This window comes from Neovison vison, chromosome 3, assembly GCF_020171115.1.
Source record: "Neovison vison isolate M4711 chromosome 3, ASM_NN_V1, whole genome shotgun sequence".
Taxonomy (NCBI): domain Eukaryota; kingdom Metazoa; phylum Chordata; class Mammalia; order Carnivora; family Mustelidae; genus Neogale; species Neogale vison.
Genome location: NC_058093.1, coordinates 225,629,142 through 225,642,514, shown reverse-complemented (window position 1 = coordinate 225,642,514; position 13,373 = coordinate 225,629,142). Strand labels below are relative to the sequence as shown.

Below are 13,373 nucleotides of genomic sequence, written 5' to 3'. Positions count from 1 at the left end.
TATGCTTTCTCCTGGCCATTATAATGATGTCTGGACTGGAAAGTTCCAGTCATCTTTCTGGTTTGACCCTCGGCACAGCTAGTACAAAGCCTCTGTCTTAACGTTGGGTAAATGAGACTGGCTGCTCAGTACTGTCAGATAGGCTTAGTGGTGATACCTAACTACAGTTCAATTTGTTATTAACTAAGGACTATTTAAGACTACCCTGGCTGTTTTAAGGCAAGAATTCCGCTTCTTTCCAACTACTAGTAGGTTGGGATTAACTTAAAACCAGTTTTAGCTGTAACATTTTCTTAGACCCTAGTCTGGTAAGAACCGTTGTAGAAAACCTGAAACCTGAAAGTTTTAGATAGGCTAATGAGGTACAAGGTAGGGGTGTGGGGTAAGCAAGCATGTATATGGTTTGAAGCTTACTTTGGGTTTCTTACTGCCACAAGTAAGCTTAGCTAAAATCAAGCACTGCTTGATAAACAGACCACGGGTCACTACTCTACAAAACAGAAATCTGGTTAAATGAGGTTGTGGGGCCCCATGTATTTGCTCAAACAGGAAGATTCATGTATTGTAGCTTTACAAAACAAGATCAACGGACAACCTAGGTTTAGCAGATTCCAGGCCACTGTTACTGGGGTCCAGCAACAGTTACCCACACTGAGCAAGTGACAGCCAACTTCAGCTGTTTAAATAAAGTCTTGGCTGCTTCCTGAGTGGAATGATGAGCCTATATCCCGCCTTACTTGGTGATCTTTATTAACTCTACAGACATGAAATTGCTTGTATGGACCTAGAAGCGTTTGTTCCATCTTCATAAAAGACTATCTTTAACTCTACCCCCTCATTCCCTGCCATCACAATCTCACTGTTATTACTACACAGTAACACACATTAATTCATCAGTGTTATCACTAGACATTCCAGCCAAATTGTATCTTGGCTATTTGCTTAACAGCAAATCTGGGTTACTGAAATCAGTGTTCAAACACTCACAGAAAGACCTGAGCTGTGGCTATTTCATCACAACCACCTACCATTGCAGAAAAAGCCATCTAAATTATAGCATATCATTTGCTATTTTTAGTTGCCTTGTCATCAACTATGACTGAATAGAAAATAGTTATGGGTCAAACTGTAGGAGGCATACAAATTTCTAATTATTGACGCTAACAAAGAACCTATATGAAGAATCTACTACTAAGAATGCAGGTAAATCTTTTTTAAAAATGAGGATCAATACAGTATTATTTCACAAATTAATATTTGGAATAGTTGAAGACTATTCCAAAAGACAAGGATGTCTTTTTACATCAATACACACTAGTTTTTTTCTCATTAAAAAAACAACAACCACCACCACCCACAAAAAATAAACTACACAGTATTTCTCCTTGAGTTAACTTAACCTGATACCATTTTTGGATGAACTGCATATATCCTACCTTATTACACAAGCACCCTTTTATAATAAGATGATATGGTTTTATACTGAACTGGGAAGGGTTCAACTGATAACTGAGCCTGCTGGCTAATTAGTGTCAGAAAGAACCAACTGATCGATGTTCTTCAAATTTAAATTTATGAATAAGTGAAAATCTTAAGTGTGCCTTTTTGGGGTCACTTTGACGTACATGTCACACAAGTAATATATCACAGACACTAACTACAGGAGGAAGTGGTTTAATGTTCTCTGAGTGCTTTAATAAGATTTTATTTTGGCTGAGCTGGAAATCTGGTCGTATTTGCTCTAAATTTTTCAGACTAAAACTAATTCAGATGCAAGGAACAGAACTTTAGGAAATCAACTACTCATGTCTTTATGTACTGGACTGGATTATAAAGGATTTTCTAAAGAAAGTCCTAGGCCCGTGGGAATTTCCACTGCTTGCCTAGAATAAGAGGAAATATGGGCTTATCATTAGGCCTTTTTAGGTTCCTTAGTTCTGATGAAAATACAAATGTGCTCTGAGGACTGTTAAGACAAAGAGGTCTGTATTCGCCTGGCAACAGAGTACATGTCTGGACTGCTGCCAACATTTATCAAGAGATCAATATTCAGGAATAATCATTTGAAGAACGAACAACCCATTCATTTCCCCAGATATTCTAAAATATAATGTTAGACCAGAGTAAGCTAGCAATCTGAACCACAACTTTCTGCTGCTGGCTGTGTGCCTCTAATTTTAGCAAAATTACTTTTGCTGAAATGTACTTTCATGAAACGACCTTCTAGCTGATTTTGAAGGGCACTGTAATTCATTCAACAAACATCTGAATGCTTATTTTGAACTGCTATGAAATTCAAAGTTTCTCCTCTTTCTGAGGATCTTCAGGATAAATGTCTCTCTGATCTTAAGACCAACAACAGTTGTAATTCACCTGAACAACTAGGTTCTTTTTATTCAACAGCAGTGTAAAGGTTTTCTTTTCTTCTTAAAGTTGGCTGCTAGAAGGCTTACTGTGCTATTTGTGGACCACCAGTAATAAAGGTGTTGGCCAGTATGGTTTGCATTTTTAGAATTATTTTTGGCTCTCTGTCTCCACCCATACTTTTTCTTTTCTTTGGCCCCATTTTAATTTACCTTATCTCATCACAAGTTGGAAAACTCTAGCAAATGGCCTGAAATTCTTTTGAACAGGGCAGAGCAAAAATAAACAATTGCAGGAAGCAAAATGGAGCTGAGAACGTATTTGCTGAGTTATACTTGTTCATTTCATTTGAATTCTGAAAACAGAGTACACTGTGAGTACTGGAGAAGAAAGGCAAATTGGAACTTTTTATCTTAATATTTTAATAATACCATGTTTTTTAATCATTCTACTATCAGAAGCAGGTGCAATGAAGAGAGGAATTCAGTTGGTCAGAGAAAACTACATAGCTGAATTGGACTTAAGCTAGATGTGTGTTTCTAGAAAACTCAGTGGTTTTTTTAAATAAATGGAACATTTTAAAAAGAGTTGATGAAACTGTTAAGTATATCAAGGAACTTGTCCATATACATTACAATGTACATAATCATTCCCTAATAAATTCAGATTTCTGTATATGATTTTCAAAAAGATTTTATTTATTTATTTGCCAGAGAGAAAGACAGTGAGAGAGGGAATATAAGCAGGGGGAATGGGAGAGGAAAAGTAGGTTTCCTGCCAAGTAGGGAGCCTGATGTGCAGCTCAATCCCAGGATCTTGGGATCATGACCAGAGCTGAAGGCAGATGCTTAACAAACTGAGCCACCCAGGTGCCCCAGTATATGATGTTTTCTGAAGGTCGGAGAGATTATGAGGTGGCAACAAGAGCAGTTCAAAAGGTAACACATCAAATGCCACAGCACTGTGTGATCAACACCTGTCATGACACTGTGGACCACAATGGAATTTGTTTCTATTAACCCAGTCTGACTCTACAGTGATACACATTTAGTGTGAAGACCAACACAATCATAGAAAGTGCTTTTCTTATACTCTTTGCAGTCTCACTAACTTGGTAACATTGTCTTCCTAGAGTAGGAAATAAATTGCCTTTGCCATTAAAGAAAGCACAGGTAAGTGCTTGTCCTAGGAAAAAGGTAGTAGTTACCCTACAGTTACAGAAGTTCTGTTCTTCCTTCATACAGCAACTTTATATAGGGATTATAGATAAATATATATTAAATAATTATCTTCCTAGAGAGATAGGATATAAAATATGGCTTCCTTTGGATTTTCTTTTAGATCTATTTCAAACCTGTTATTTCTGTGGCTATGATTCCTGATGAAACAGAACTTAAATATCTTGCCACTAATGAGCTGTGGTTGGAAGTTTATTCTGTTTCTCTCTCTCACTGTTAGTGCTCTTCTGTAGTTTGTCATAGTTTGTCAAACTCTTCAGGGACATACTGATTAAATGAGCAATTATGATATATTTTTTTCCTGAGCAAGTGGAAAGACTAAGGAGATATAGGTGTTGGTTTAAGTAATATAGGAAATCTAGCAAAGCTCAGCCAAGGGATGGCAAACATAAGGGTTCCTAAATTGAGGATTGGCTTTGGCTTTTAGAATCTAGTTTTACACAGTATAGTTTTTCCTTCTGTACTTAAAAACGTGAAAGCCTGGTAAGAAATAACCCGTACAATTCACAAATCTTTTATCCTATATTTTATGATAGTCCCCATGTCTTCACAGCTCTGAGTAAAATGTGATAATTTGAATGAGTAAATAATATAGTCTTATGGTCTCAGAGGAGATATGAACATATCTGGTTGGGTAGCGGGGAAAGGAGAATAATACAAACTGTTCTATTCAAATTCAGGAATGTTTTTTGTGCATGTCCTAAATGGAGGATAGCATGAAAAGTGAATCATGAAGCTAATGGAGAAAATTTCAGTAGCAGGTGGTGGTAAACCATGAAGGACAGTTCAAGAATAAAAGACTGGAGGGGCACCGGGTGGCTCAGTTGGTCAATCGGTTGCCTTTGGCTCAGGTCATGATCCCAGGGTCCTGGGGCGGAGCCTTGCATTGGGCTCCCTGCTCTGCGGGAGTCTGCTTCTCCCTCTCCCTCTCCCCCTCTCCACTGTTCTGCTTGTGCACTCTCTCCCTCTCTCTAGCATGCTCTCTCTCAAATAAATAAAATCTTAAAAAAAAGAGAGAAAGACTGGAGGGGAATTTTTTTTCTTTTTAGCAAAAGAGAAAAACTTTGAAAACTTCAGGAGAGTTTCAAATAGATCTGTAAAGGGTAAACAACATATCAACGAATGGGCCCTGAAAATGCTACCAGCAATTAAGAACTAACAACTTAGAAAGTCAGGAAAGAGTCTGCACAAAGTGTGTCACACAGGCCACTTGAACAGGCTTGGGTGTTAGGTTCCCATCCAAAGCCTAGTGAAGCAATCTTTCCCTGGTGATTTTTATGCACAATAAGGCCTGAAGACCACAACTGAAGGAAAAAAAAAAATCACAAAAAAGAGGTTTATGAGAAAGCTTCTCATTCCTTCTGAGTTTACTACCAGATCAATTTATTTGGTTCAGAGTTGAAATTGTTACTATTCTCAATAGTTGGCAGTAGTAAAGTACTTAAATCCCAGCTTCGTCACTTATTACACTTGACCACTTAAACATTTCTGGGCCCAGTGTCCTCATCTGTAAAATGGGAATAACAATACGTATCTTATTGAATTAATATAAGGATTAAATCAGACTTTATGTAAAGCACTTAGCACCATACCTGTCACATAAATGCTGAGCAAACTATTAGCTGTTTTCTTCATTTTTGTCACATTTTTAAATTCAGTTAATATCACAGTAAAAAGATTATAAGAGCCAACAAAAATCATACATCTCCACCCAACCCCCTCACAGTAAGTAACAAAAGTCAACTCACAACAATTATAAAGCATCTCAACTGTAGAAAACCCAAACTGTAGGAGTCAGACAGCATGTAGACTGGGAAGCATCATTCAGAACCCACAGGGTACACACTGGCTTTGCCTCAATGAACTCTCTGTAAATATTTTCATCAAGGAATCTATGTACAAAGAAGTCACAGGCCAGTTCTTCATCCAGCTATCCGACGTTTATGTGAAAGCAAGAATTAAGGAAATTACTTTGCTACTAGTTTTACCTCAATGATGACTTCAATTTTCACTTCTGTTATCACAAAGAGGTATTTTCGAGAAAAGAAATACATAAAACCCTACATGATCCTAGTCAATGAGTAAAAAGAATCTATCAGGTTGAACTACATAAAACTGCCAATATTTGACAAGTTTTGACCTACCAAAACAGTAATTGCAGTATCGCTTGTTTACTTTCTTTCAGAAAGAAGATGTGAAAGCACTACTAAATTTGGTAAAATACTACTAAAATATACTTCCAACTCCCTTTGGAAACCGTAAAGAGAGATACCATTATTAAGTCAGAATAAATGACACTACTATTATTATAAATCATAGTAATACTCATAATTACTCAAATTAACAACTGTCCAGATAGGGGTCTACAGAGGTTAAATTTCTTGTCCCTAATTAAAGAGAAGGAAGAGAACAGAACCGACATCAGTCTCTTGATAAATCATATCTGCTTTGTAACACTGTGTTTCCACGAAAAGTCTGCTTTTTTTTTTATAGAGCTTTCCATCTCAGAAATGGCATCATCACTGGATCCAGTTGTTTCGGCCATAAACCTTGGAGTCTTCCTTGACTCCTCTCTCACACATATTATCCATTCTATCAGCCGTCTTGTCCTAAATCCACTGACATTTCACTCTACTACTATTAAGCCCAGTTAAAGCCATCATGATTTCTTGCCTGTACGAGGGCAACACACTCCCAGTTTCCCTTATTTCACTTTTCCCTCTTATCCAAAAAGCTATTTCTCATACAGAACCCACAACAATCTTTCTAAAACACAAACTAGATTATGTCACTTCCTGCTCTCAACCCTCTGTTGTAGGCCAATTTTTCCAACTGCACATGGAACATTTTCTAGGACAGATCATATGTTATGCCATAAAATGAGCCTCAATAAATTTAAAAAGACTGAAATCATAAAAAGTATGTCTCTGACCACAGTGGAATTGAATTAGGCTCTTAAAATTCTTTTCAGAGAGAATTTTGAAATATTTCCAAATAGTAGGAAAGTAAGTAACACACTTATAAATCACCAGGGAAGAAAAAAATCACCAGGGAAGTTAGAAAGTATCTTGAATTGAATGAAACAAAATACAACATAAAAAAATGTCTGGAATGCAGTTAAAGCAATGTTTAGAGAGAAATCTGCAGCTCTAATTGCCTATGTTAAAAAAGAAGAAAGGTTTCAAATCAGTAACTTCAGCTTCTTTAAGGAACTAGGAAAAGCAGCACAAACTAAACCCACAGCAAGCAGATGGAAGGAATAATAAAAATTAAAGTGGAGATCAATTAAATCGGAAAATAGAAAAAAAAATGAAGAAAAAATAATGAAACCAAAACCCGGTTCTTTGAAAAGATCAACAAAATTGATAAGCCTTTAGCTAGAGTGATCAAGGAAAAAAAAAGACTACAGATACAAATGACTACGATAAAAAATTAAAAGAACATCACTCACTATCGATCAATAAAAATTAAATGAATTATACATGAACAATATGAACAAACTGATGTCAACAAATGAAATCATTTAGAAAAGATGCACAAATCCTAGAAAGACACAAATTACCAAAACCAACTCAAAAAGAAACAAAATCTAAGTAGACTTAGAAGAAGAAATAAAATTGGTAATTAAAAATCTTTCCACATGCAACCATAAGAGAACTGGAATGGTTATACTAACATCAATGATATAGGACTTTCACGACAAAAACTATTTCTAAAAAATGACATTTTATCTCAATCTACTAGGAAAATATAAAAATCATAAACAAACAGAAAGTGAAAAGACAAAGCCATGGGTCAGGAGAAACTCTCTGCAAGCATTTATCTGATAAAGGACTTAGACCCATAATATAAAAAGAATTCTCAGAACAATAATAAGAAGGTGATACAATTTTAAAATGGACAAAAGATATGAATAGTCACTTCACTAAAGAAGACACACATATGGTAAATAAGCACATGAAAAGATGGTCAACACATCATTAGTCCCTAAGGAAATGCAAATCAAAACCACAGTGAGATACCATCTCCTATCCACCAAAACAGAATCCAGTATCTATAATCAAAAGACAGATAATAACAGAAATCAGAACCCTCATACATTGCCAGTAGGAATGTAAAATGATGCAGCTGCTTTGAAAAACAGTGGCAGTTTCTCAAAATGTTAAAAATAGAGTTGCCATATGACCCAGCAATTCCAGTCCTAGGTATCTACTCAAAAGAAATGAAAACTTATGTCCCCACACAAACTTATACACGAATGTTCACAGCTGCCCAGATGTAGAAACAACCTAAATATCTATCAACTGATGCATGGATAAATAAGATACTGGGCAATAAAAAGGAATGAAGTACTGACACATGCTACAACATGAATAAACTTTAAGAACATTAAGTGAAAGAGCCAGTCACAAAAGGCCATGTATTGCAGATTCTACTTAAATGTAAATTTCCAGAATAGAAATTTAAATTTCTATATAGAAAACAGATTAGTGGTTGCCTAGAACAAGGGATAAGGCAAAGGGGAATGACTGCTAATGGATACAAGGCTTCCTCTGGGATGATAAAATTGTTCTAAAATTGGTGACAGTTGGACAATTTTGTAAATACTAAAATTGTAAATACTAAAATTGTGCACTTTACATAGGAGAATTTTATCTATGTATAGATATGTATAAAGCTATTTAAAAAAACACCCTACTAGGGGCGCCTGGGTGGCTCAGTGGGTTAAGCCTCTGCCTTTGGCTCAGGTCATGATCCCAGGGTCTTGGGATAGAGCCCCACATCAGGCTCTCTGCTCTGTGGGGAGCCTGCTTTCTCCTCTCTCTCTCTCTGCCTGCCTCTCAGCCTACTTGTGATCTCTGTCTGTCAAATAAATAAATAAAATCTTAACAAAAAACCAAAAAAACAAAACCCTACTAATACTTAAGAAAAAGGAATAAAGTAGTGAACCAAGTAGGAAAAAAAAAAAACTAAAAAAAGCTTCCCACAAAGGAAAGCCCCGCCTTAGACAGGTAAACTCTAACAAATATTTAAAGAAGAAATAATACAATTCTAAAACAATCTTTTCAGGAAAATAAAAGAGGAAACACTTCCCAACTCATTCAATGAAGCCAGTATTATCTAGGTACCAAAATCATAAGACGATGGATAACAAGAACAGAACAGACCAATATCCCTCATGAATACAGACACAAAAGTCTTTAACAAAATATGAGCAACGTTTAAAAGGGTATATAACCATGAGCTGAGATTTACCCCAGGAATAAAAAGTTGGTTCAACATTAAAAAATTAATATACCGTATTAATAGAACAATGCATAAAAGCCACATGACTATCTCAGTAAAAGCATGAAAATACATGACAAAACCCATTCATGATAAGAACTCTCCACAAGGGGAACCTGGGTGGCTCAGTGGGTTAAGCCGCTGCCTTCGGCTCAGGTCATGATCTCAGGGTCCTGGGATGGAGTCCCACATCGGGCTCTCTGCTCAGCAGGGAGCCTGCTTCCTCCTCTCTCTCTGCCTGCTTGTGATCTCTGTCAAATAAATAAATAAAATCTAAAAAAAAAAAAAAAAAAAGAACTCTCCACAAACTAGACACAGGAAGAAATTTCCTCACTGATAGATAAAGGCATTTATGAAAAACATACAGGTAACACTGCACTTACTGGTGAACAATGAAATGCTTTTGCCTTAAGATGAGGAATAAAGCAAAGAAGGATGGAAGTGTGTGCTTTTCACTTTCTATTCAACACTGTACTGGAGGTTCTATCCTATGCAATAAGGGTGGGAAAAGGAGGAGGAGGAAAAATTAAAGGCATTCAGATTTGAAAAGAAGAAACAAAATTGTCTTTATTTGCAGACCACATTATCCTGTGTGTAGAAAAACCTAAGGAGTCTGTACACAAAAAACTATCAGCACAATAAATGAGTTCATCAAGGCCACAGGATACCAGATCAACATACAAAATCAAGCATGGTTCTACATACTCACCAATGAAAAACCCAAAAATGAAATGAAGAAAAAAATTTCATCAAATACTATATCCAAAGAGAACAAAATACTTGGGAATATCCAAAAGAATGACATACTTAACAACAGAAGTGCAAGCCTTGTACACAGAAAATTACAAAGCATGACTAAGAAAAAGTAAAGCTCTAAGTAAATGGAGAGATAGTTGAGGTCTCTGAACCGAAGACTCAGTTTTAGGAGAGCCACTCCCTGAAGTGATCTGCATATCCACAATACCTACAAAATCTCAGTAGACTTTTTTTGGTAGAAAACAACCAGCTAAATATAAATTTACACGGAACTACAGAAGATCTAGAATAGCAAAAATTCTAAAAAAGTACTAAGTTGTTAAGATGAACACGATCGATTTCCACAGTTATTATAAAAGCTACAGCAATCAAGAAAGACACTGTGGTACTGGCCTAAGGAGAGATATATGGACCAAAGAACAGAAATCGGTATCCACATTTACAGGCAATTGGGTTTTCATAGTGACGCTGATGCAATTTGATGGGGAAACGGACAGACTTTTCAATAAATGGTGCCAACACAACTGGACAGCCACATTCATAAAATAAATTTATATTTTACTTCATGCCACACAGAAAAATTAACTTACAATGAATTATGGACTTAAATGAAAGCAATAAAACTAAAAAAATTTTTTAAAGAAAACATGAGAACTCTTCGTGCCCATGGATTAGGAAACCACTTTTCACCAAAAACACGATCCATGAAACAAAAAGTTGGTAAGGTGGACTTTATTAAAATTAAAGATGCTTACACACTATGAAAGACAGTATCAAGATGATGAAAGGCAGAGATTGGGAGAAGACATCTGCAAATCCTAGGACTTGTATCCAGAGTATCCAGTATTCCAGAGAACTTGTATCCAGACTATCTAAAGAAATGTTACAACTCAATATAACAAAAACAACCCAATTTAAAAATGGCCAAAGATGGGACGCCTGGGTGGCTCATTTGGTTAAGCAGCTGCCTTCGGCTCAGGTCATGATCCCAGGGTCCTGGGATCGAGTCCCACAAAGGGCTCCTTGCTCAGCAGGGAGCCTGCTTCTCCCTCTGCCTCTGCCTGCCTCTTTGTCTGCCTGTGCTCGCTTGCTCTCTCTCCCTTTGTCTCTGACAAATAAATAAATAAAATCTTAAAATAAAATAAAATAAAATAAAAATGGCCAAAGATCTGAATAGACATTTCACCAAAGAAGAAAAACATATGGCCAACAGAGCACATGAAAAGATGTTCAACAACTTTTCAACATTCTAATCTGAATTATCAGGGAAATGCAACCAAAGCCAAAATGAGGTATCACTTCACATCCTAGTACTAAAATGGCTATAATAAAAGAACAGTAACGTGTGCTAAAAAAGGCTCAAACTGGCTACTGAACTGTGTAATTAAAAATGGTTAAAAATAGTAAATTTTACATTATATTTTATTACAATAAATTTTTTTTTACAGTCCTAATACTTAAAAAAAGAGAGAAAGAAAGAAAGAAAGTAGTGAACAAAGTAGGAGAAAACAAAAATCATCTTCCCACAAGGATAAAAGCCAGGCTTTAGATGGTAGTACTGGTGAGTTCTAGCATATACATAAAAAAGAAGTAACACAATTTTGCATAATCTTTTCCAGGAAACAGAAGAAAACACTTCCAGACTTATTTAGTGAGGTCAATTTAAATTCCTTAAAGTATAAAAGATACAAGGTACTGGACCACAAGTATTAAGAACTGGGTTCTAGTCCAGAGTTTGTTACCAACTAGTTGTGTAATCTTTGTCAAGTTACTCCATCTTGTTGGGCTTCAGTTCCTTCATTTGTAAAATAGAAGAGTTGACCAGAGAAGTCCTTTCCATCTATATAATTTTATGGTACACCTATTATATCAATTTTGTTTAAAATCTGCCCAGTCGTATAATTGGTATTACCTTTCGGGAAAACAATATGGCAATATGTATGTAGTAAGAGCCAGTTCATACTCTCTGGCAAAGTTTTTCAACTTCTGGATATTTGTCTTAAGAAAATAATTTAACCAGTCAAAGAGCACATAAAAAGATGGTCACTTTAACAATCCACATGTCCAATAATAGTGGAATAAGACAGTAACACAAAGAAATATCAACTTACTAAAAATTAGTATGAAGATTATGGAAAATATTTTTTGTTAGGTAAAAATAATCAGAAAGTAAATGATTTAAAAATGAAAATGTACATTGTATATAAATTATACACCAAAGTCATTTCTACTAATGAAAGTAGTATCAGAATTTTGAATCTACAAGATCTTGTTGTTGTTGTTGTTTTTTCAATGATTTTATTTATTTATTTGACAGAGAGAGATCACAAGTAGGCAGAGAGGCAGGCAGAGAGAGAGAGGAGGAAGCAGGCTCCCTGTCAAGCAGAGCCCGATGCGGGACTCGATCCCCGGACCCTGAAATCACAACCTGAGTTGAAGGCAGAGGCTTTAACCCACTGAGCCACCCAGGTGCCCCTACAAGACCTTGTTTTTAATGACAAAGTAGTTTTTGAAATGTTAATATATTATATACTCAAAGAGAAAAAATCAGAAACACATCCCAAGTATGATACAAAATATCAAGATTATGTTGATAAGGTTCTAAATTACTCTAGCCTGATTAATGCTTCCTAAGAGTGGTTATGATTCTAGGGCTCTCAGTAGAAATCTTAATCTTTCAAACTTTCACCAGCTGGTACTGGAATTATCAATACTATTTTACCATTCTACCCAGTTTTGAGATTAAGCCTAGAAGTCTGATTTTATCGAGTGGTCATTCAAATACAGCTATAATACTGGGCAGTTCAAAATCCTCACACCTTATTATTTCATTTATCACTGTCAACCCATTCCAAGTTCTCTTTTAAAAATTTCTCAGGCAGCCTTCATTTGTAAATATATAATCCATAAAACATCTGAGTTATACAACCACTAATTTCCTCTCTCTCCAGTAAGGAGGGAGAAGAAGAAGCCTCTAGCTTCTGGATTTTCCTTAGTATTCCATTCCTAGGGCTGTCTGGTAGGACAGGGATTTCAAGAGGATCCAGTCTCAGCACTGCCAAGATTAGCAGAATACTTGGTGAATGATCTTGGCACAATCCTAAAAATAATAGGTTAAACCGTATGAAATAATTTCTGTAGGTCAAAAGAATAGACCATCAGTAACTGCATATGGCTCAACCAATGTCAATGCCTCTATATTAAGGAAAACTTTCTGCCCCCTTTCAAACTCTGTAGAATCACTATCAAGAATTCTCTCCTTGATCTTTTTAATGAATACACTTATGTGAGTCATTATTTCTAGAACCAGAATTAAAGCAATTTTAAATTTTAATTTTTAAGCAATTTTTACATGTTTGGATTAAAATGTTTTAACAGCAGCCAACCAAAGAATAAATATCAGAATTATCCCACTCTAACTCAATTCTTATTAGTCATGTTTCTATTCACAGAGCAGTAAGTTTTCACACTTTCAAAGCAAGGCTTCTTCTAGCTCCAACTGAAATCCATACATATTGAGAGCAACTCACCTGAAACTACCATAGACTATAAGCAGAATTGAAATCAGAAATGTAGACACTTGACTGGAATCCACCAGGGAATAGGCCCTAGAGAAATAAGAGGGGAAAAAAATTAGATCACATGCTACAAGTCCTCATGGAGTTTACAGTCTGGTGGAGTTCGATCCCACTAAGCTTCATTATTGTCTTTAAGTTAAAAAATAAAATG

The 13,373-nt window shown here is 35.9% G+C and overlaps 1 protein-coding gene across 1 annotated transcript in view; it reads right to left on the bottom strand.

The window, feature by feature from the left end:
* The window catches only part of SPPL3 (signal peptide peptidase like 3), a 146,652-nt gene that overhangs the window by 38,985 nt on the left and 94,294 nt on the right, over positions 1-13,373 (bottom strand). Inside the window, exon 2 of the mRNA XM_044244131.1 lies at positions 13,175-13,252. Within this exon, the coding sequence (XP_044100066.1) occupies positions 13,175-13,252 (78 nt within the window). The remainder of the gene's footprint in view (positions 1-13,174; positions 13,253-13,373) is intronic.